Here is a 22,281-nt window from a genome sequence, read left to right on the forward strand (position 1 = left end):
AAAACATCCTACAGTCTCGCCCATTGATGTGTAAAATCATCCTTCACATGGATAATTCTGTAAATTCTTACAACTCCTCTGTAAAGGCTGGCCAGGATTATTATTTCCGTTTTGACTGATTCGTTCATTTATGGTGTGCAAGATGTGTGGAGAAACTGCAGAACCAAAACACTCATGACCCTAACAGCTGGGTTACATGGGGGAAATAAGGAAAACTCTTCCTCTGACAGGATGGCAGCTGTAGGGGAGAGGCTTAAGCCTCCCCTTCCAGCATTTTGCAGCCCCAATGGAAACTGGAGGAGGGGGACACCTTTGTAAAAGGGGGAAATTGGGTGCTTCTCTGCCATGCTAGCTTAACTTGTATCTCAACACTTAGTTCATCTTTAAAATCTCTATAAGGTAAGGAATAATGACATACTCACCAGAAAGTATCTGTTCCTCCTCTATTACAGAGGTAATATTTCAGAAATGCACACAAATGCTCACACACGTTGGCAGTTAGGTGAAATTGGAATACGATTTTTTGAGTGATCATCACATGACTCTTTTGACTGCCATTGTTCAAAAGTCATCAGGTTCCACAGCTGCTGCCTGAATGTGGCTTTGGAAAGAGGACACAGATCATGGGCACAGTTTTCTTCTTGAGAATATAATCTATATGTCCTTGAGAGACAATCATTATGAGAAGAAAAGTGGGGCAACTGGAAAGCTGATCTATAGGTGCTCAGAAACCTTGTAATATACAAGCCACCTTCCATTCACACCATGTGAATCATGGTAACATCTCTGGAATATAAGAACATAATAAAAGCCCTGATGGATCAGAATGGAGACCTGTCAAGTCCAACATCTGATCTTGCAAGCAGCTAACCAGATGTCTATGGAGAGCTTACAAGCAGAAGGTGAGGACACCAGCCCTCTCCAACTGTTGTTTCCCTTTATTCCGAGGTATACTGCATCTGATCCTGGAAATAATATGGTATATAGTGAACCATGGAGTTTGATCTTGAGGATAAGGCAGCTCCATAGAATTCCAATGAAAAGAAAATCAGAAGTGACCACATTACTCTGTAGAAGAGCTTGCAGAGAACAACCGCATTCATAGTTTCAGGATGAACTTGCTATACAATCAAGTAATTGCAGTTATTACCCTTGATTTGAACAAAGGCTGCATGATGGTCTCTTCCGGTACACTTCAGTTAAGTCGTGGTGGCCAGTGCTCTAGGGTTAAAGTACGACCACTGTCATAAATTTCCAGAGTCCAAGCAATAAATGTACTACCATTATCACCTAATAAAACTAATTGTGCTTCCTTTGACCATGCTGACTTCAATAAAACATTCTCATTCTACTCCTCACAGAAGACAAAGTAAGCGGTTAGTGGGGCAAATGTCACTTGCATATTTGTCATTTCTATATTGTCATTCCAAATTAACTGTTTTTCAGCCAAGCAGAAATGGTTTGTATAGAATGGAAATTACCATACATTTAGGTAACTCTTTGACTGCAGTGATAGGAATGTTCTCACAGTACTTTATGATTGGCAATTCTAATTCAAATAAATGACTCCGAGGCACTAGTACTTTATTCAAAATGTGAGGAAACAATAATTAAATAAATGATACAAGATTAATCTCTTTACAATGGTATATCAAATTCCCAAAGACCATTATTAATGATGTAGTTCTATACTGATTTACCTGGAAATTTATAGCTAATGGCCATCACAATATGCTTCTGAGTAGACATGTTTAGGATTTCACTTTAAAAAGCATAAAATGTGCATTAATTTATATTATGTTATTTTGAAAACATGCCTTGATTATTGGATGATGATCTATTCACACTAATAATTGTAAAAACTGAAACTCAGAACACTAACTATACTGTCCTAAATCTAAAATCATTCATATTCCAGGAATGAATGAGCATATCAAGCTGAAACAAGATAAATGTTTATATGTTCATATTGATATGAAATATATATTATGGCTACGATATATAAATACGCTTACTGGCTTCATTTGCTTTATTTCAAGAGCTAGGTAAATATGTCTTTAACATGCACTACACATAACACACAACTTCATTTTATATTGCCTGCTTCTGCTGTGATACAGTAACTTTAGTACAGTATTCTTCCCAGAAAATATTTGATTGGGAAAGACAAGACTTGCATAACACACTTTCTATCTAATCAGACAATAAAGCTGCAGATTCACTGGCCAGTGTGGACTTTTGAAATCAAGCAGGCTACACATCATGCACTGTGGTCCTAAATCTGCTGTGCCACCACATGAATTTAAAGACACACACAATGATGCACAAGATCACATTTTTTTACGATTCATAAAGCTGATATGAAATAACTCTTTAACTTCCTTCTTTCCCATGCTTACTTTCACCATGTAACACATAAAAATGGGTTGGTTCTGGATGAGTTGTTACAATGTGGTATGCAGTGCTGGTTTAAATCTGGTTCTATTCAGGTGTAGGGGGAAGTCAGGTTTGCAGCTTTAAGAAGTTTTGAGAGCCAGAAGTTTAATGGCTAGAGTGCTGAATTTAGTTCAGGGAGATCTAGGTTCACAATCACCACTTAGGCATGACAAGAAGCTCACTGGGTTACACTGGAACAATCACCATCTCTCAGATAACTACTTCGCAGGATTGTTGAAAGGATAAAATGACGGTTGAGCTCCTTGGTGGAACAATGGGATAAAAATGTAATAAAGAAAATCCACCCATCTGCTACTCTCACAACTATATATCTTTACGCAAGAGAATGGTTCCAGATGTGTTTCATGCTTTTGGACTGACTTGACACAGTGGCTGGTTTCTACACTTTGTTGTTGTTTAGTCGTTTAGTCGTGTCCGACTCTTTGTGACCCCATGGACCAGAGCACGCCAGGCACCTCTGTCTTTCACTGCCTCCCGCAGTTTGGACAGACTCATGTTTGTAACTTCGAGAACACTGTCCAACCATCTCGTCCTCTGTCGCCCCCTTCTCCTTGTGCCCTCCATCTTTCCCAGCATCAGTGTCTTCTCCAGGGAGTCTTCTCTTCTCATGAGGTGGCCAAAGTACTGGAGCCTCAGCTTCACGATCTGTCCTTCCAGTGAGCACTCAGGGCTGATTTCCTTAAGAATGGATGCGTTTGATCTTCTTGCAGTCCATGGGACTCTCAAGAGTCTTCTCCAGCACCATAATTCAAAAGCATCAATTCTTTGGCGATCAGCCTTCTTTATGGTCCAGCTCTCACTTCCATACATCACGACTGGGAAAACCATGGCTTTAACTATACGGACCTTTGTTGGCAAGGTGACGTCTCTACTTCTCAAGATGCTGTCTAGGCCTGTCATTGCCCTTCTCCCAAGAAGCAGGCGTCTTTTAATTTCGTGGCTGCTGTCACCATCTGCAGTGATCGTTTCTACACACACCTCCCATATCATAGAATCTTAAGAGACCCAAGGGTCAACTAGTCCAACCCACCCCCTGCAATGCATCCTTCAATATAAAAAAAGGGAAAAGTTGACAGCTATGCAAGCAGAGCACCACTCGACCACTATTTCCCAACGTTCACCCACATGTTCCCAATAAGTCCTCAAGTGAAATACATTTGGAGTTGAGTGTGGATTTCATGCTCGTTATTCAGCTCATAGTAGTGAAGAAGAATGGAAGTTCCCCCAGAATGTATACATTATTTACACAATGGGCCCCACGTGATTGGCTAATTCCAGGAGTCACCTGTAGGCCAATCAGGTTGCGGATTCACTTCCACTTGGAGCTGGATTGGGTGGCTCCTGTGGACCAATCAGCCTGCTGCATTCTGGACCCTATTGTTCTAGGACCAATCAGACTGCTGCATTCTGAATCCTATTGTTCTAGGACCAATCAGACTGCTGCCTTTTGGATCCTATTCAACTCAGTACATAACATCAAGTAAGACTGACCTACTACTCTCCCCACCCCCACAGCAACTGCCCAGATAAACACTGCCTCCGAACATGGAGGTTCTCTTTCACGGTGTTTCTCAAACTTAGGTCCTCGGGTGTTGCTGGACTACAACTCCCATCATGCCTGACCAGGGGTCCTGCTAGCTAGGGATGATGGGAATTGTAGTCAAACAGCAGTTGGGGACCCAAGTTTGAGAAACACCGACTCTCTCTTTTTCGAGAGAGAGCGTGTTCCCAACACTGCCGTGTTAACTTTCGTATAAGGTTGGTAAAGCCGGGCACACGCAGGTAGCGACGGAGTCAGCTAAAGTACAAGCCGCAACACGTCGGCGCGTCAACCTTAGGACCCCAAAACATCGCGCTAGTCGCTCGCCCGCCCGTCCGCCAGGGGCGGAGCTTCCTTCCCTGAGCCCGCCCGTGGTCGCGAGGGGATTTGCGTCACTGCCGCGCGCCGGCATCTCCCGCTTCCGGCGCTCAGCCTGAAGTAGCGCGTGAGGAGACGGTTGGCGGCGCGCGGCCCACAGCGTTTGTTGGTGGTGTTGCTGCGGGTTGGCGCGCGCGGGTACAGGCAGGTGCTTTCCTTTCCTTTCCTTTCCTGTTTCTTAAGCGCGGGAAGCCGCGTTTCTTCGTATCCCTCCCCGCTTCAGCATTCGGCCGGGCGCTCCTTCCTGCCTCCCTCCCCACCCGCCTCAGGGCGGCGATTGGTAGCGAAGGGGAAGCTGTTGATAACGGACACCCCCCCACACACACCTTTTAAAACGCTTGGGCTTTTCTCTCTCTTTTTAAACAGTAGTAATAATAATAAGTGAATCCAGAGACGGCTTAGCCGCGTTTAGTCTGTCGCAGCGAGAGCAGCTCCAATTGTCTTAAGAGGCTACAAATGGGTTGAAGCTCTCGTGAAAATAAAAGGCCAGAGGCCGCAGCTTCAGGTAAAAGAAGAGGCGGACTTGGCTGAAGCTTCTTCCGCAGTGAATTATGTCCGTCTTCAGTAAGCCTCCTCAAGGCTCTTAATTTCACAAACTGAACGCACTTCCTTAAGCTTCTTGCCAATTTAGGACATCTGCCCATCGTATGGCTTATTTGAGGTGACAAATTGTTTGCCTCGTGCCTTAAACGTGTGCTACCCTTTGTTCATAACCACCGATTTGACATTAAAGCATACTGATTTTTAGAAATATACTGGTGGCTTTTTTTGTTTTCTTGTTATCCTCCATGTTGGTTCATTTACAACATAATAGGAAAATAGGTTGGAAACAATATGTTACATTCCTAGTCTTGTAAATTTCTCTGAGATTAATTGCCTGGGGTTATAGTTCTAACAAACAAAGATTTCTATGCACACTTTTAAAATAATATTAAATCTTCTATTTTATCCACAGTATTGGAAGCAGAAGTTGTACAATATATTGATTCCAACATTTGTAGCATCTTCAGGAAAAAAAGAAAAGTAAGATAATTGGAAAGCTCATGTCATCAGGAATGCTACCAGAAAACCTTGTGGCATCCAAGGTTACTGATGTAAAAGGAGATGGGAAGTGCAACCTTGATCAAATGGGAAATGAATTACTGGAAAAGATGGAGAATATTGAAGCTGTGTCAAAGAGGCAAAGAAAGAAGCTAATGAAACAGAAACAGTGGGAAGAACAAAGAAACTTGCGCAAGTATGGGTTATTTCTTGTTACAAGCGTGGGTTAATAACTGAGCAGGCTCAGGTTATATTCTCTCTATCCCCAATTTGTATAAAAGAAAAGCTTTCTGTCATGCCCTTTTATTCCCATTACTGTGGGGAGAAGTGAAAAAATGTGTTAGGGAAAACCATCATTTATTTAAATGCAAGACTGCATGATAAAAACCTGCTTAGAAACTACTGCAAAATCTATATTTGTTTTACATTACACTAGGCATTTGGTATAATCACCTGATTAGAATAAATGAGACACAGGAATCTAATACATTTCACATATGATTTAATATGTGTATAATTTTTTTGTTTTCATGCCTTCCATCATTCAGATATGGAAGAAGGAAATTGTGCATCTATCTTCTTGACTTTGGCATTTCTATCCCACAACATGGCTAACAGTTGCAATGGAGTTCTTGAGCTTTAACCAACATTCTCTTCATATTCCTTTTCCATTTTTTCTGTGCTGCAGAAGTTTGTCTAAAACTTTTGTTTTGTCCCAGTCAAGACACTGGAAAGAATAATAGGTTCAGTTGTACTTCTGCTTTGATAACTGTTTCTCCTTGAGCAGTTTCCTTGATTCTGTATAAGATCATTTTTTATAGACAGTTGCTTATGAAAGACTAAGAGTAAAGCTATTACAGTGGTACCTCGGGTTACATACGCTTCAGGTTACAGCCTCCGCTAACCCAGAAATAGTACCTCAGGTTAAGAACTTTGCTTCAGGATGAGAACAGAAATCGTGCTCCGGCGGCGTGGCAGCAGCAGGAGGCCCCATTAGCTTCAGGTTAAGAACAGTTTCAGGTTAAGAATGGACATCCAGAATGAATTACCGTATTTTTCGCACGATAGGACGCACCGGTCCATAGGACGCACCTAGATTTGGGGGGGAAATAAAGGGGAAAAAATTTATCCCCCCCCCCCAGGCGCGGGGCTGGGGCGGGGGAAGCCTGAGCTTCCCCCTCCCCCAGAACGGGACCCAGAGCCATGCCGAAGCTGCGCGCAGCTTTCGCATCGCTCTGGGAGCTTGCGGGGCTGGGGGAGGAGGAAGCCCTCCGCCAGCCTCCAAACCATGTCGGGAGACAGCGGGATGGCGCGCTGCGCCTCTCCCGCTGTCCCCCGAGTTTGCGGGGCTGGCGACGGGGAGGAGCAGGCTTCTCCCCGTCGCCAGCCTTCTAGCCAAGTCGGGGGACAGCAGGAAGGGCGCGCTGCGCCTCTCCCGCTGTCCCCCGAGTTTGCGGGGCTGGCGACGGGGAGGAGCAGGCTTCTCCCCGTCGCCAGCCTTCTAGCCAAGTCGGGGGACAGCGGGAAGGGCGCACTGCGCCTCTCCCGCTGTCCCCCGAGTTTGCAGGGCTGGCGACGGGGAGGAGCAGGCTTCTCCCCGTCGCCAGCCTCCAAACCATGTCGGGAGACAGCGGGATGGCGCACTGCGCCTCTCCCGCTGTCCCCCGAGTTTGCAGGGCTGGCGACGGGGAGGAGCAGGCTTCTCCCCGTCGCCAGCCTTCTAGCCAAGTCGGGGGACAGCGGGAAGGGCGCGCTGCGCCTCTCCCGCTGTCCCCCGAGCTTGTGGGGCTGGCGGTGGGGCTCTCCTGAAGCCTGGAGAGCTAGAGGGGTCGGTGCGCACCGACCCCTCTCGCTCTCCAGGCTTCAGCAAAAGCCTGCATTCGCACCATAGGACGCACACACATTTCCCCTTCATTTTTGGAGGGGGAAAAGTGCGTCCTATAGTGCGAAAAATACGGTAAGAACCTGAGGTACCACTGTATTTATGTTGCAAAAGGATAACAGCAAATCTTTCCCCTGGGATGAAGGTGATGAAATTGATGAACATTTAAAGAAAGGGTGTGTATGTAGAACTAGGCATTGCGAGTGCAAGGGCACAAGACAGCAAGTCAGAGAGGCCAGAGCACTTCAGGTCAAAACACAAAACACTTGAAGAGAAACACTGTATAAAAGTGTTTGTACCCTAGTGCTAAAAGCCTCTTGAGACAAGATGGGTGAACTAGAGTGCTTAACTTATCTACTACCATCTCTTTATATTGCATATGTGTGCAGAATCATTGTATAATTAATACCATGGCACTTGGGTGTTTACAAATTGCTATCTTTCAGACAGAAACGTAAAGAAAAACGCCTGAAGAGAAAACAAGAGCGCCAGTCTCAGTTGGAATCTAGCAACGACGGAAGTTTCAGGAAACGTTTGCGTAGAGATGTTGTTCCTAGTACCCTTCGCCTTATTATAGATTGCAGTTTTGACAATTTAATGGAGCTAAAGGTAAATGAAGGTTATATTTTTCAGAAGCAAGTTATTTAGGGTGCTTTTGTTTGGTTATTAGGGTATGCCTATAATAGTGTAGGCCAGAGCTTTCCAAACTCTGTGTTGCCACATGTTAGTGTGTTGCGTGTAGTGCGTAGGTGTGTCACGTGAACACTCTTGGCACTCCTCCCAGGGCTAGAAAGGGGTTAGTTTAATCTCTGGTTTCCTAGTAAAACTGAATTACTATGTCACGAAATGATGCATGTCTAAAAGGTGTGTCACCAACATGAAAAGTTTGGAAAGCTGTGGTGTAGGGCTGTAGAGACTTACAGATATGTTAGTAAAATAAGGCTATTGAGATTGAAACTACTGTATAATGTTTCTGTTTTACAACAGAGGGTAGTATGTAACACTGGTATTTAGTGAGCACCACTAGTGTCCAATAGGCTTGGAGACACTTGCATCTCACTTTCCTAAAATGTTTGTTCTACTGTACTTAATAATGAATGGCAGTTGAAAGCACATGGTGAAGAAATTCCTTCTAATTCTAGAAGGAATTGTGCATCACTGTTAATTATTACAGTGGTTAGACTAGGATTACTGTCCTGTACACACTTGATTATAAGAAAGTTCCACTGATTTCAGAGGGGCTTGTTCTCAAATAAGCACCCATAGAATTGCAGCTTAGATATTTCCTTTTCAGTTTTAACTTGTTTGTAAATTAGTATTTTTTATTTTCAACATGATGAACTTTAAGTAAAGTACAATAGTGAATATGTAAGATCTTTGAAAAATTATTTAATTGCAATGTTATTTTTTATAGTGACTTAATATTTCTTTTCCAAAAATAAATGTTCTATTCAGAAATAACTTTTTGTCAGTTAAAAGTTTCCTTTCTCTCTCTTTAGCGTCTCTGAATCTCTTGGTTAAAGCATTTTGTGGTGCTTTCTCTGAAGGACAATATAAAAACAAATTGTGTTGTATACAGGATGTCAAGAAACTTCACAAGCAAATTCAGAGATGTTATGCAGAAAATCGCAAAGCACTCCATCCTGTACAGGTATGTTGTTGTAAACTATTTTCTGATTTTTGTGTTCGGACCAGTTAGTTATATACATGAAATGTGAAAGGCCACTCCTTCCAAAAATGAAAATATATTCTTTAATAACAGATACATAGTTTGGCAGTATTTTTGTCAGACTTGCATTTCAATATATTATTAAGATGACAGTGCAAATATCTGTGTATGCCTAAAAACAGGTATAATCTTGTCATGCAGTTAATATTTTAGTGTACTTGTGTGTTTGTCTAATCCCAAGTCCAAAACACAACACAAGCAAAGTAAGGTAGCCATCCTGCCATATGTAGAAGTATTTAATGGCTGGTTAATTATTGTATCACTACATTTTATTGCAATAGAGTACTCATTTAAGCACTTTTTAAAATGCAGGGTGTACAAAGATTAAATTAAGACTGAAATTGACTAAATATTTGGTTTTTATATAAATAGGCCATAACCACACTGTGTTTTGCTGTGGAACATTTTGGGCAAAATCCTGTTTTGTTAAACCCTGTTTTGAGTTTTACTCAAACTAATAAAGCTAAAATAATCAAAATCCATTTGAACACCTTCAAAAATAATATATGCTTGTATTGTTAGGGACAGAGGAGTACCTAATTAGAAGTTAGATATTAGCAGTCAACATTATACACTTCTTTTGCCTTTTTGTCTTCCAAAGTTTTACTTGACTAGCCATGGAGGCCAGCTAAAGGACAACATGAATGAAACTGACAAAGGATGGGTAAACTGGAAGGTACTGGCAATTTCAGATTTGCTTAACTTTTGTTGTGAACACTTTTTCATCCTGTTTGTGTGTTTAAATGAATGCAGTGAGGGAACTGCCAGAAGGCCCATGGAACTGAACCTTAGTGCCTGGGCTAAATGATGTGAGTACAAATGCTCCTTCAGTACAAATACAGCACCAAGGCTGTTTAGAGTTTTAAAGGTCAATACCAACACTTTGAATTGTGTTTGGAACCATACTGAGAGCCAATGTAGATCTTCTAGCAGCTGCTCCCAGTCACCAGTCTGGCAGCTGCAACTATATCACTACTAGCTTTTAGGAAACACATGAGGTGGGAATTCTTAACCACATCATTTCTAGCTTATTAGATTGTGTCGTGAACTCTTTTAATTCCTCCTTTCATGTCTGATGATTTTCTGTCCAGTCAATTATGAACTGGTAGTTTGAGTGAGAAGGCTGCTTTGTTTATGTCTGGGTTTCTGAATTATAAGTGAAGATTGATAAATTTGAGGAAGAGAATAGTATTGCAATTCCTAAGTGAATGTGCATATGTACAAAAGGACCTTGTTGCAGCTTTTTCAATTGCTGTTTTAAAAAATTCTGCTGTTTTGAGGCCAGTCATGAATCAAGTTTTTCTGCTCTGTATCCAGGCTGATTGGGACATGTTTCTTGACAAGAAAGTAGTTTGATTCAGAGGATCTGCTCAAGATGTAATGTTGGGCAGGTTCTCTTGAGACAGACTGATTGACTTCCTTCTGTCTTGGAGGTGGAGGTAAAAATCTCATCTAGTCTTCTAAGTAGAGCCAGTGACATTGTTAAAATCACACCCACCTCATTATAGCACATGTAGAAGAAACAGTCGAATGTAGCTGCTTTTTGTAACTGTGTCTACCACTTTGACTGGTTCTCTGAGAAAGTCCTTGAATATTAAGACAATTTATTTAATGTATTTGTGTCTTGAAGGATATCCACATTAAATCAGAACATTATAGTGAACTGATGAAGAAAGAAGACCTTGTGTACCTTACATCAGACTCTCCTGAAGTCCTGAATGAACTAGATGAGTCCAAAGCCTATGTCATTGGAGGTCTTGTGGATCACAATCATCACAAGGTAGAGAACTAATGTGTGGAATCCTGTGTATGTTTACTTGGAAAGAAGTCCCATTGAACTCCGTTAATGTGCATAGAATGCTATGGAACATGATTATTTTAAGCTGCTGCTTTATGTTATAATGTGAAAGGCAGGTTGCTACTTTTCTGAGCACCTGGCAGCATCTACTAAAGTAGTGGATTTTTCATTCTTGAGTTACTTCCTCATTGAATGCTTTGAAACTGAGCAGCAAACATTCTGTTAAAAGCCCCCCCCCCCGGCTTTGCTCTTTTAGAATTGGTGGTTGCTTCTGCGCATTTTTGCCTCCTTCAGTAGCTAGTCACATCAGACTGAGCATTTGGAATGCAAATTCTTTGTGTCAGCAATTTATATTTGGAAAGACAGAGAGGTCAAACTAAAGGCAAATAAACTAAGAAAGACAGACTATCTACTGCCCCACAGTTGTGGGAAGGCTGGGAAGAGAAGACATTAATAAATCATCATACTCCACTTGCCAGAGAAATCTTTCTGTGCATGAGGGATGTACTGGAAAAGCAGAGGGGTTAAAAAGCCACACTGTTCTGATGGAGTATAATGTGAAGCGCTTACAGTGCATTTAATCACCCTGCACCAGGACTCAGGAAACAAATTTGAAGGAATACTGAGTTTTCAGGTTGGCTTCTGTTTCCCCCCCTCTGTCACCATTCTGTACATGAAATTTACAATTTGGTATTTGCGGCCCATGCTGTAGTATGATCCCTAAAACAGCTACAGCAAATGCCACATCAGCAGCGTTTCTGTGGTTGCTGCTGAAACTAACAGATCATTCTCTGTGATGGTTATTTTAATCATATTTAATATACTAATGGTAGTAACTAAGAATAGACTCCCAAGTAGCATATCCAAGTGTTTGTAAGAAATAGAGATGCTGAACATAAGCTTAAGTGAAAATATTTAGAATTTACAAATAGAGCAAGCAGTTGGGTGATGATAGTAAACATACCAACCACTTAATCCTCTTGTTCTTCCTTTAGAAATCTGAGTGGTTCATAGTGGGTCTTCTCATCGATAAGAAGGTGGCATGCAACTAAAGCACACAGAATAATTTCAGGGAAATACTTGCTTAAGAGCGAATTTTCCAGTATTTTTGTGCAACCTCTGACCTGCAGGTGTCTTGCAAAGTCCGGCTTGTAAATGAGCTGTATTTGCCTGCTTGAGTATGAATTGCATCAAGTTATTTGTTTGAACACACATAAGGCACAAACAGTAAAGCCTCTTAGGATATAGTTGCAAAACATTTTACTAATTTGAAACAAACTATATATAAGCTGTATGGAACTTTTTTTAGTTGTGCCATATGACTTCTACTATGTACCCTCAGATAGATAGATAGATAGATAGATAGATAGATAGATAGATAGATGACAAAACTCTTAATATTCTGTGAAACTCTCACAATGTACAGATCTGATAATCAGAATTAATCACTTTTTCTTCCATGTCTTATTACAGGGCATTACATACAAAAGAGCACAAGAAGAAGGCATAAGTCATGCACAACTTCCACTAGGGATCTTTGTGAAAATGAACAGTCGGAAAGTTCTGGCAGTCAATCATGGTAAGGATGAAAGTAAACAAAAAATGAAACATTGAAGAATAAGTGTGTGTATAGTCAAATGTTCTCATGCACGACACTTTTCTTTGTTCTCCTCCTCCTTTTAAAAGCTGATGGTTTAAATATGGACCTTGCTGATTTTTGCCTATACTTTCTTTGTGGCATTCATCTGAGATCATTGTCATCTGTTATCTCATTATGTCAGATGTATTTTTTACTTAGCACCCACATGTTGTGATTCAGTAGATAATAATAGTGATAGTAGTAGTAGTAATAATAATAATACTATTTTTGTAGCAGTGAGTGAGAGAAAACACAGTCGTTTGGTCTAGTGCCACAGGTAACGCAGTAATTCACCTGTGTGTAGTGGCTTTGTAGTACTCTAGACCTCTTGAAGGATTCTGAAACTGCATATAGTAAATGTGGCAGCAAGTAGTGGGGATGAGCACACTAGCTCTTACTCTTTGTTTTCATCACCCTTCACATGTGGACAATGGAGTGGGGAGCCTTCAGTACTTGTGGAGGCTCCCCATGTTTTAAGGCTCTGATTTTTCAGAGTTCTAAAACTGTTTCGCGCTGCCCCACTCATGTTTATTACAGTTTGAAAATACATAAAGTGAGCTGTATGCTTCTTTTTCTTTTTAATTTCCACCAATTCTTAGATGTTTCCAAATTTACTAGTAGGCATGTTTTTCATAAATGTCAGAGACCAGTACCATTACTTGCCACATGTGCTGACTATTTGATAGCAAGCCAACTTTTCAGAACAAGAAACTAGCTTTTATTTTTCAACTTCACATCCACTGGATTTCAGCAGTAATGATAAAACCTGAAAGTCAAAGAAACTAAGCATACAATGCACACCACTCCACTACCCCAGTTATTATGTCTCAATTGATGGATGTTAATTGCCACTCCCATAAATAGACCATTAGACAATTAAACAAGAAATACTAGGGGAAACTTGGTAATTGCTTCCTACACAGCAAACACATGCTGACTACTTGCATAGCTGAAAATGCTATATAATATTGGCAGGAGTGAAAGCTTTGCTTGTTGAATCTTTCTGTGTATGATTAACTACCTTTATTTTTGCTGCAGAGCTTATAATTAAATTTAGTTTCATAACTTCAATAAATTTCTAATTCTGTCAGACACTTCCATTATTTTTAAAGGACATGTGATCTTTTTGCTGCAGTGTTTGAAATCATCCTTGCATTCTTGGAAAAGAGAGACTGGGAGGAAGCATTTTTCACCGTTTTGCCACAACGGAAAGGAGCCAAACCACGAAATGAGACAACTGAAGCCACCATGTGCGAGCGGCAGAAGTCAGAAATGGTACAAGGTGAAATCTCAGATAGCGAATAAGCATCTCTGGATGTTAATTTAATTTAAATATTTAATATCCAAAGATGGGAATGGTTTGCTGTCCTTGCAGTGTACAGTTGTTTATGGAGTGCTGCATAGCTTATCTGTTATTATCAAGCACTAATTTTATTTGCCAGATCTGGACTTGTACTACTTAGAAAATACTTGATTTTTGGTGGCTTTTTAGCCTGCTAAAGGGCGTTTAAAGAAAACTTTGTTTCCCAAGGAAGCTGATATATATTTTTCTTTTTATTATTTTTATTTAATATTTGCCAGAAGGGGGAGCTTTTAAGTTTGAGTAGCACCTCTGCTTTTTATTGACCATGCCAAGATTGTTTTCACAAGTACTACTGCCAAATCACTTGTTCCGCATTAATACCTGTGTATCTCATTTCCCCATCCTTGAATACAGAGTTTTGTATTAAATACATAACTTTGCTAGTTTCAACCCAGTTTTCCATTCAAATTTAATTCCTGTCTTCTGAGGCATTCATTTAGCCATCACTCTCAATTTTCTGTTATGATATTTAGGCTATAAAACTTTCATTAATGCATTTTATGTTACTAATTTTGTCCCATTAAAAAAACAAAGCAGATCATGATTTGTACAGTCCTGTTTGTGTCTGTAGTCTTCATGTTATAAATAGCATATGCACATATGCACTGAAATACTTTTCCTCTTTGTATTTCTGTAAGGAGAAGCTGATGTAACAGAGCTGCTAAGGGTGAACTTCCAGGGCCAGCTGAATCATTTCAGTTATCTAGCAATGCATTTTAAGAATGAAGTGGCAGGTTAAATTAGGCTTAGAGTAAATGAGTGGCTTCCAGTAGCCTTCCCCAACGTTGTGCCCTCCAGATGATTGAATACAACTCCCATCAGCCCCAGCCAGCATGGCCAATTCACCTTTCAAGCTTCATGACTGAGTAGGGTTTTGAGCCCAAATCTAACACTGTTTTCAATACCACGCTTGTTCTTCTCATAAGAAGCAATGCACTAAATGTTTGTGGGGGTGTTACTATGTGCTGCACATCTCATGTAATTTGCGTATCTTTTCAGTAGGAGAATACCACCAGCTAACCCGCATAACTTTCCCTGCCTTGCTAATGGCACCTGCATCATGTTCACAACAGACTGCTCTGGTTGTTTGGCACTGGTAACCACTAAATCTTAGTCTGATCTGTTTTAAAAACTAATATTAAAGTTCCCATGGAAGTCTATTTTATTTGCTGTCTCTATTGCATTAACTACCTTTTAAGAAAATAGTTGACTATGTGCAGTTCCCATAACATACTGAATGTTTATTGTACATTGTAGAGGTTTTTCATTTTAATGACTTGGAACAAAATCTCCAATGGCATGTTTAATAACTCCCTAGGGCAAGTTATATAAATATGTGCCCGGGAATATTGGGTTGCAGTCTGCACACTTTTATGAAGTGTTTGACATGGATGTATGGCTATTTAAATTATTATGACTTTAGATTTGTGTATCTGAGTCTTTTCCGTAGCCCCAGACAGACAGGATCCTGAAGACTGCAGACTCAGCTGTTAGTGTCTGGGGGAAAGAGTTTGAAGATGGGCCATATCACTATTATAGTACAATGAAATGTGACCACCTCACCAGAATAGTCTTGGCTATCATTTCTGTGCTCTGACTTGTTTTGGTTCTTCTTTTGGTGGGAAACTCAAGTCAGCAAAAGAGCAGGTGCACATGGGTATTAGATGGAAGGGGAATTGGAGGGCATAGGCATTATTTTTCCTCCTGCAACTTTATGCTAGGGTAAATAAACAGATGGCTGTGCATCAGTATCCAAAGGGCAATATATGGTGTTCCATATGTGCCCTGTGGCTTTTCTAGCCCTCATCTCACTGTAGCCCCTCAATTTTCCCCAAGCTTTTTCTGAAGGCTGGGGAACCATTCACAGAAGTGACACAAGGAGCTGTAGCCCGAAAGAGAAATTGGATTGCCCTCCCCATCCGTGCACCTGCAGAAACCTATCATTTGGGCATAGTGCTCTGGATTCCAATATAGATTTCATGGCAAGTACACTGGAAGATATTATTTATATACCACTTAATGCTAACAACAACAATATTAAAACTTTATTGGGTTGAGAAATTAAGGGAAAGTGTGTAAGCAGGTGTTTCTTTTATGTAAGTAACAAGACCTTAAAAACTGGCTTAGTGGCTAATAGGTCCCTTGGCACTGGTGTGACATGTGTCTAGTAGGTGGCACAACTTGAAACCTAGGTTGTGGGTATTAAAAGGTGCCTTTTAGCGCTGAGCAACTGAATTGCCAGAATGTTGACAGTGGAGTCCATCAGCACTGTTCTGAGTTATGGCGGCCATCACTGCCTTTGAGTTCCATAGTTTGGCTACATGCTGCATGCTCATTTGAAATCTGTTAGAAAGAGAGCGTATTGCATTTCCTTTCATTCTGGCTTTTGGGTTAATATCACTGATCTGAGTAAATAGCTGGATTCTCTTGGAACAGCCAACTAGAAGGGGCTCCCTTAATGAATTGTCTTGATCCCAGTCCTAACAAACTACATCGATATGAACTCCACTAAAATCCAGCAAATTGGAGTGCTATTGAATGACTATACTATAGCCACTTAAAGCGTTACTGACCTGAATGAAGCCCAGGGGAGCTGTACTAAGTTGTAAACTGTTGACTTATTTTTTCGAATGTTGACCTGCAGTGCATTAATTTTAAAGAATATTCAAAATTCTGAAGATTATGCAGAAATAGATCACTTCTATCATTTGTATTCAGAAAGAATGAAAATGTCCACGATATCTTTTCATATCAATTACCAAGACACAATGACATGCACTCTTAAAAACAAAATGTTTATTTAGCATTTTGTTTACCAGTGTTCTAACATTCAGTATTTTGTGTGTATGTGTGTTTAAACTTTACAAATACCTGTTTAGCAGGTAAAACTCTTAAGGTCTAAATGGTGTGGCTATAAACTTTTTCTAACAACAAAAATGACACTTTAGAGCTTTGGAAAAAATTGTGAGATTCACTGTACATGTTATCTTCCAAGAAAAGCATTGTGCTGTTTTTCAGATGCTCTGAAATCGGGCCTCACCTCTTGAAGCAGCGTTGTGTCGCTTAGAGTAAGCCTTGTTGTACAGCAACTGGGTGCTGTTTTGGGATAATGCAGGACTGTGGGGGTGACTTTGAAGAACTGTGAGTTTGCTGGGGGAACGCTCTACAGTCTCAGAAGTTGGGATTCGGATTTTCTCTCTTGTGTGTGTACTTCTCTCCCTGTCTGAAAGAGATTGTGAAAATCAAAGCTACATTAATGCACTGATAATAATACAAATATAATAATAATTTATTATTTTTACCCCGCCCATCTGGCTGGGTTTCTCCAGCCACTCTGGGCGGCTTCCAACAAAATATTAAAGTACAATAGTCTGTTAAAAGCTTCCCTAAATGTCTTTTAAAAGTCTGGTAGTTGTTTTTCTCTTTGACATCTGGTGGGAGGGCGTTCCACAGGGCGGGTGCCACTACTGAGAAGGCCGTCTGCCTGCTTCCCTGTAACATCTTGCAGTGAGGGAACCACCAGAAGGCCCTCGGCGCTGGACCTCAGTGTCCGGGCAGAACAATCGGGGTGGAGACGCTCCTTCAGGTATACTGGACCGAAGCCGTTTGAACTGAAGGTTTTTTGTCTATGCATCTAATGACAGAGCTGTCCTCATTTATGCCACTATGACAGCAGTTATGTGTGATGCTGTCAAGAGGCAAGATGATGTGGCTTCCTCTCAACTAATTTTAATACATATGAGCTCAGTCTCTTGCAAGCATGGTCTTATTTTTCTGGATAAAAATGTACAATGCATAACTAGCCTCTCACCTTTACTGGATACTGTTCCTCTGCTTGAAAGCCTAAAAAAGAAAGAAGACTTCTTAGGTTTTTTTATACAGTTTATATACTGTTTATTTACAATGGCTTTTAAGTGGTGCACAGTGAACACAGTAAAGACAAAAAGGTAAATATTGGTTAAAAACTATATAATCAGAAGTGACTTTAAATGCCTACTGAAATTTTAAGAAGTATTCAGTAAGGAGGTGGCCTGTCTAATATCAGCTGAAAGAAAATTCCATGAAATTGGAACAATATTAGGCATTCTGCATAGTATGAGGTACAGTACATTTTTTTTTAGGATGGATGGTGGAGACAGGAGAAAAATCAATGTGCAGATAATCCAGATTTGAACAGAAATACAACACAATGATAATACTTTCATTAAAAAGAAAGTGTGAGAGCAGTAAGTCAGGAATTTGTGGTTTCCGCTTTCAACATTCTTTATTGCCGTGGCTGTTGCTTAGTTCAGGACCCCTTAGTTCAGGAGCAAAGATAAACTAGCATTTATTATAGTTAACAAAATTTGAATGCCACTTGATCTTAGTAAAACCTCTAAGCAGTTAACAAGAAATAGTAAAATTATCAATAAACACAGTTAAAACAATTAAACATTTTAAAGATGTTAAATTTTAACAGTAAAAAAAAGAATTTTTAAAATTCCATCATATATTTGTCTGGATTGACTCCCCCCCCCCCCAAAAAAAAAAGTTTTAAGCAGGGGCTGAAAAGAGAATACAGTGAAAACGCCTTCCTGATCTTGATCGCAAGAGAGTTCCAAAGTAGAGGTGCTGCCAGTAGTAGCCTGAGACAGTATCTCTCATTCAAAATTTTACTACTGAATGAAATGCAATAGAAAGCAGATTTCCTGGATAAATGCACAATACTGGATGGTTCCCCACCAAGATTTATTACCCTCAACTGGCTTTTAAGATATGACCTAAGTTTTTGGATTATTTCCTGTTAGAACCAACACAGGCTGGTTTCGTCAGAAGTTATGCTTTGGCCAGTAGCTTACATTAATGGTCAAATACCTTTTGGTGGTTTGGAAATGACATGGATTTTTCCTTTTCTTTCTCAACCTGCTTTACTTGTGTAAATTACAAGATCTCAACATCACCATCCATGGTGAGCAAAAAGTGCTAGTTGTGAATAATCCCAGCCCATGCTGCAAACAAGGCAAATGACCAACCCGGCGGCTTCCCACGTAGCACCATACCTAGGGCAATGCATTATCAATTTTACCTGCGCCGGCTCTCTTCACTTGCTGGTTTATTTTGAAGTGCTCTTTCAGCTTTCAGCATATCTCGTAAACTCAGAGCCTCTACGTCAGCTTCTTTCAGTGCCCTTTTCTGATAATTCAGCAGATCTCGGCTGGTCACGTCGGAACGGATGAAATTGGACACAAACTCCTTCTCTGAAACACCAGGAATATAGATGCAGCTTGTGTTCCAAATATTGTGGCTTGCAACTCAAATAGGTACAACATTAAAGGTAAAGGGACCCCTGACCATTAGGTCCAATCGTGACCGACTCTGGGGCTGCGGCACTCATCTCGCTTTATTGGCCGAGGGAGCCGGCGTACAGCTTCCGGGTCATGTGGCCAGCGTGACTAAGCTGATTCTGGCGAACCAGAGCAGCATATGGAAACGCCGTTTACCTTCCTGCCAGAGCGGTACCTATTTATCTACTTGCACTTGGCGTGCTTTCAAACTGTTAGGTTGGCAGGAGCAGGGACCGAGCAACGGGAGCTCACCCCGTCGCGGGGATTCGAACAGCCGACCTGATCGGCAAGTCCTAGGCTCTGTGGTTTAACCCATGTCCCAGGTACAACATTACCAGGTAGTAATATTAATATAATGGATATGTCAGGGTCTTCTGTGTGCATGGAAAGGCTACTCCCCATTTTCTTTCGATGGCAGAGAAAGGTCAACACAAGCCTATTTCATAGGAAGAACACTCCCAGAAATAGGAGAAGATGGTATGGGCATATCTGTGTGTGCACCACAGACTAAACATGCTTTGTGAATAAAGTCTTGTAAATATCCAAGATCTTAATCTTAAGGGTATAACTGTGATGCTACTTCTTTCATCTAATGGAAATAAAATGCATTCCAGGTTTTTCTCCATTCAGGTTCCTTCCCCCTCCATAATATTTCTTAAACAAATCTTAAGTTCTTTAAATATAACACATATGATGCCTGTGAGAAACATATAAGCAGGATTCAAGCACAAGAGCACTTTCCCCTCTTTGGTTTCCAACAGATTTGTTGTTAAATCATCACAACAGTAGGAGATGTGTAAAAATTAAATATAATCTAATTTGGGGTGGTCCTCCTATCAGCTGTCACCTGGCAGCAGCCATTGCATCAGGCTGAAACAGAGGAGGGAAGAGAAGTGGTGCAAGGCTGTTCCAAGAGACCAGCTGCTCTGCAAACCTTTTCTGGCTGAAGAGTGGGATAAAATGCTATATATAAAATAAAGCATGGGTGCAGGCCGGGGGTGGGGTCATTTTCTTGTCCAAGGCCAGAACCTGAGAATTGTATAGCCCACCCTATCATTAGGCGGAGTGAGGCAATCACTTTAGGTGGCAGGATCTGGGGGCTCATTCCCTGTGACCAGAGCGCTTTGGTAATTTCCCCACACATAAAAGTTTGCTACCACCCTCTAATCTAGTGGGACCCCCTTAGCGTCACTCAGGGAGTGGAGGATGCAAGTGTTGAAGTAAGAATCAACTGCTTCTGTACATAGAAGTGGGGAGATGATGAATGTAGATGAATGTAGGTTGCCTCGGGCAGCAAAATGTCTTGGGACAGCTCTGGGCTATATAGAGGTATATTGGGTTGGGCAGGTGTCAGTTCATTTGCTTACCTCCTGAAACATCCCGATATATTGTGAGAGCTTTAGAACCTCCTGCCATGCCACAGCTGGCTTAGCTGTGACAGCTGGGTAGAGAGATACCTCCTCTGTTATATATTCAGTATCCCTCAAGTATGCAAAAACTGCTACCGTATTTGGGGTTGGCACTTCTAAACTGGTAGGCATTCATCCAATAGTTTGTTATCAAAGGGAATGATAATCTGATTTTATATACATAGAGATAGATATACAAAGAGGGGTGTGCTCTCCTGCCTGCCGCATGCAGCCCAAAGTCAGTTGACACTTCAGCCATGTGCAAGTATCACATTTTCTCTCCTTACCTTTTAGAGTTGCCTTTGATAACCAGGTTTGGATCTCTGCAAGCGAGTCTGTCTGTAAAATATCACGAAGCCTTTCCAGGATCTAGGAGGAGGACAGATCAGACCAATGAAGCACTACAGTCAGGGCTGCCGCAATACATTTTGCTGCCTAAAATGGGAAGAGTGTTGTTGCCCTTAGGGCCTGGCTTGCAGGCTCTCCATCTGGCGGGCCACTGGGAGAAAAAGGTGCTGTGCTAGATGGGCCATTGGCATGATGCAGCAGTGCCTTCTTCTGTTCTTATGACACCCCCACCCCAGTTACACATAGGAAAGCCAAATGGGGTGGCACTTAAACATCAGCCGGGGGACAGTGTCCTTCACCACACCTGAGGGAACAGGATAGCTCAGAGGGCACCCAGCAAGGGGTATGGTACACAACTCACCATGGTGGCTGCCTGCCTGCTGCCCCCTGAAACCAATGCAGTGGTGGCAGCACCAATGCTTGGGCAGCAAATGCAACAAATGTTATTAGTATTCAAAGCCCTTACTAGCCTTGGGGCAGTTTACTTATGGGATTGTCTTCCCCCCTATATGCCCATCAACCACTTTGATCTGCCGAACTGGCACTGTTACAGCCTTTTAAGTGTGAATCTCTCCCAAAAGTACACATTTTTGCAAGCAATTTCCCCTAATATGATGCATTTTGTATGTTACATTCACCGATGCATGCATTGTTACACACATTTCCCCGTAATATATGCATTCTTGTACACACCATTTGGCTGGAGACCTGCATCACAAAATTTGGATAATTTTGAAAGTAGCTGTATTTCGGCATTTGCTTTGTGAAGAGTTCTGTAAAACTCAGGAGCTTGCAACATCAAAATCTCAGAAATGGCCTCCTCTTTCTTTTACGGGCCATCATTGCCACCTTTTCAACAGATTGGTGGTTTTCAAACTGGCCGTGTAATCCTATGCATATTTACACAGAAGTGAGTTGAATGCAACTTACCCCCAGTAAACATGTATAGTATTGCAACCTAAATGTATTAAATGACATCCTCCTTTTTTATCAGTTAAAGCAGAAGCCTGCAATACATGACATAATCACTTAATGATGGTATCTTACTTTTATTTCCTGTTCCAGGTAAGTAGGGGTATAATTCATATTCTCGATGATGTCTGGCCTGTAGTGCGTACCCGGGGCAGGTAAAAGAGGGTGCTCTGGAGGAATCCTATTTTGTGGGTTGTCTGCAAGGTATTTCCTCAAAGGATCGTCCTGATGATAAAGCAGAATATAAAGAGACAAATACAGACAGCCCACAGCCCCCCAAAACCCACCACCCAACTTTCTGTACTGCTTTGCTTTTGATCACCTCCAATACATCTGGACTAATCATTACGTTGTGTAGTGGAGGAATGGAGAACCTGTGGCTTCCCAAATGTTATTGGATT

The 22,281-nt window shown here is 41.3% G+C and overlaps 2 protein-coding genes and 1 long non-coding RNA gene across 17 annotated transcripts in view; 2 read left to right on the forward strand and 1 right to left on the reverse strand.

Annotated features, from left to right (window-relative positions):
* The first annotated feature begins 4,390 nt into the window (after positions 1 to 4,390).
* TRMT10A (tRNA methyltransferase 10A) lies at positions 4,391 to 15,389 on the forward strand. Of its 4 annotated transcripts, none has more exons than XM_053404006.1 (9): positions 4,391 to 4,523; positions 5,331 to 5,612; positions 7,745 to 7,907; positions 8,878 to 8,949; positions 9,629 to 9,703; positions 10,658 to 10,807; positions 12,299 to 12,404; positions 13,600 to 13,746; positions 15,278 to 15,389. In XM_053404006.1, the coding sequence occupies exons 2-9, from the start codon at positions 5,419 to 5,421 to the stop codon at positions 15,319 to 15,321; spliced, it is 951 nt and encodes a 316-aa protein (XP_053259981.1). In that variant the 5' UTR covers positions 4,391 to 4,523; positions 5,331 to 5,418; the 3' UTR covers positions 15,322 to 15,389. The 4 variants fall into 4 exon arrangements, with proteins under 4 accessions (XP_053259981.1, XP_053259978.1, XP_053259980.1 ...); XM_053404003.1 differs by lacking the exon at positions 15,278 to 15,389 and adding an exon at positions 14,466 to 14,992; XM_053404005.1 differs by lacking the exon at positions 15,278 to 15,389 and adding an exon at positions 14,472 to 14,992.
* Positions 6,100 to 22,281, reverse strand: part of C9H4orf17 (chromosome 9 C4orf17 homolog) — a 147,509-nt gene continuing 131,327 nt past the window's right edge. For 7 of the 12 annotated variants that reach the window (XM_053403993.1, XM_053403996.1, XM_053403994.1 and 4 more), the window contains 5 exons: positions 21,956 to 22,105; positions 20,848 to 20,929; positions 18,893 to 19,064; positions 17,639 to 17,670; positions 16,602 to 17,050 (listed from right to left, as the gene is read on the reverse strand). In XM_053403993.1, coding sequence (XP_053259968.1) covers positions 16,842 to 17,050; positions 17,639 to 17,670; positions 18,893 to 19,064; positions 20,848 to 20,929; positions 21,956 to 22,105 — 645 coding nt within the window. In that variant the 3' untranslated portion in view covers positions 16,602 to 16,841. Of the gene's footprint in view, positions 6,144 to 11,726; positions 11,999 to 15,232; positions 15,325 to 16,400; positions 16,466 to 16,601; positions 17,051 to 17,638; positions 17,671 to 18,892; positions 19,065 to 20,847; positions 20,930 to 21,955; positions 22,106 to 22,281 lie in introns of those variants that run through there. The other 5 variants (XR_008332288.1, XR_008332286.1, XR_008332287.1 and 2 more) reach the window with 5 other exon arrangements.
* Positions 19,037 to 19,711, forward strand: LOC128421341 (uncharacterized). Its single transcript, XR_008332289.1, has 2 exons — positions 19,037 to 19,127; positions 19,475 to 19,711. It is a non-coding gene; the product is annotated as an uncharacterized LOC128421341 (long non-coding RNA).

This window comes from Podarcis raffonei, chromosome 9, assembly GCF_027172205.1.
Source record: "Podarcis raffonei isolate rPodRaf1 chromosome 9, rPodRaf1.pri, whole genome shotgun sequence".
Taxonomy (NCBI): domain Eukaryota; kingdom Metazoa; phylum Chordata; class Lepidosauria; order Squamata; family Lacertidae; genus Podarcis; species Podarcis raffonei.

Coding starts and splice junctions, on each gene's coding strand:
- TRMT10A (XM_053404003.1), top strand. CDS start 5,419: ATGTCATCAGGAATGCTACCAGAAAACCTTGTGGCATCCAAGGTTACT. Junction 5,613..7,744: donor GAACAAAGAAACTTGCGCAA/GTATGGGTTATT, acceptor GCTATCTTTCAG/ACAGAAACGTAAAGAAAAAC. Junction 12,405..13,599: donor AGTTCTGGCAGTCAATCATG/GTAAGGATGAAA, acceptor TTTTTGCTGCAG/TGTTTGAAATCATCCTTGCA.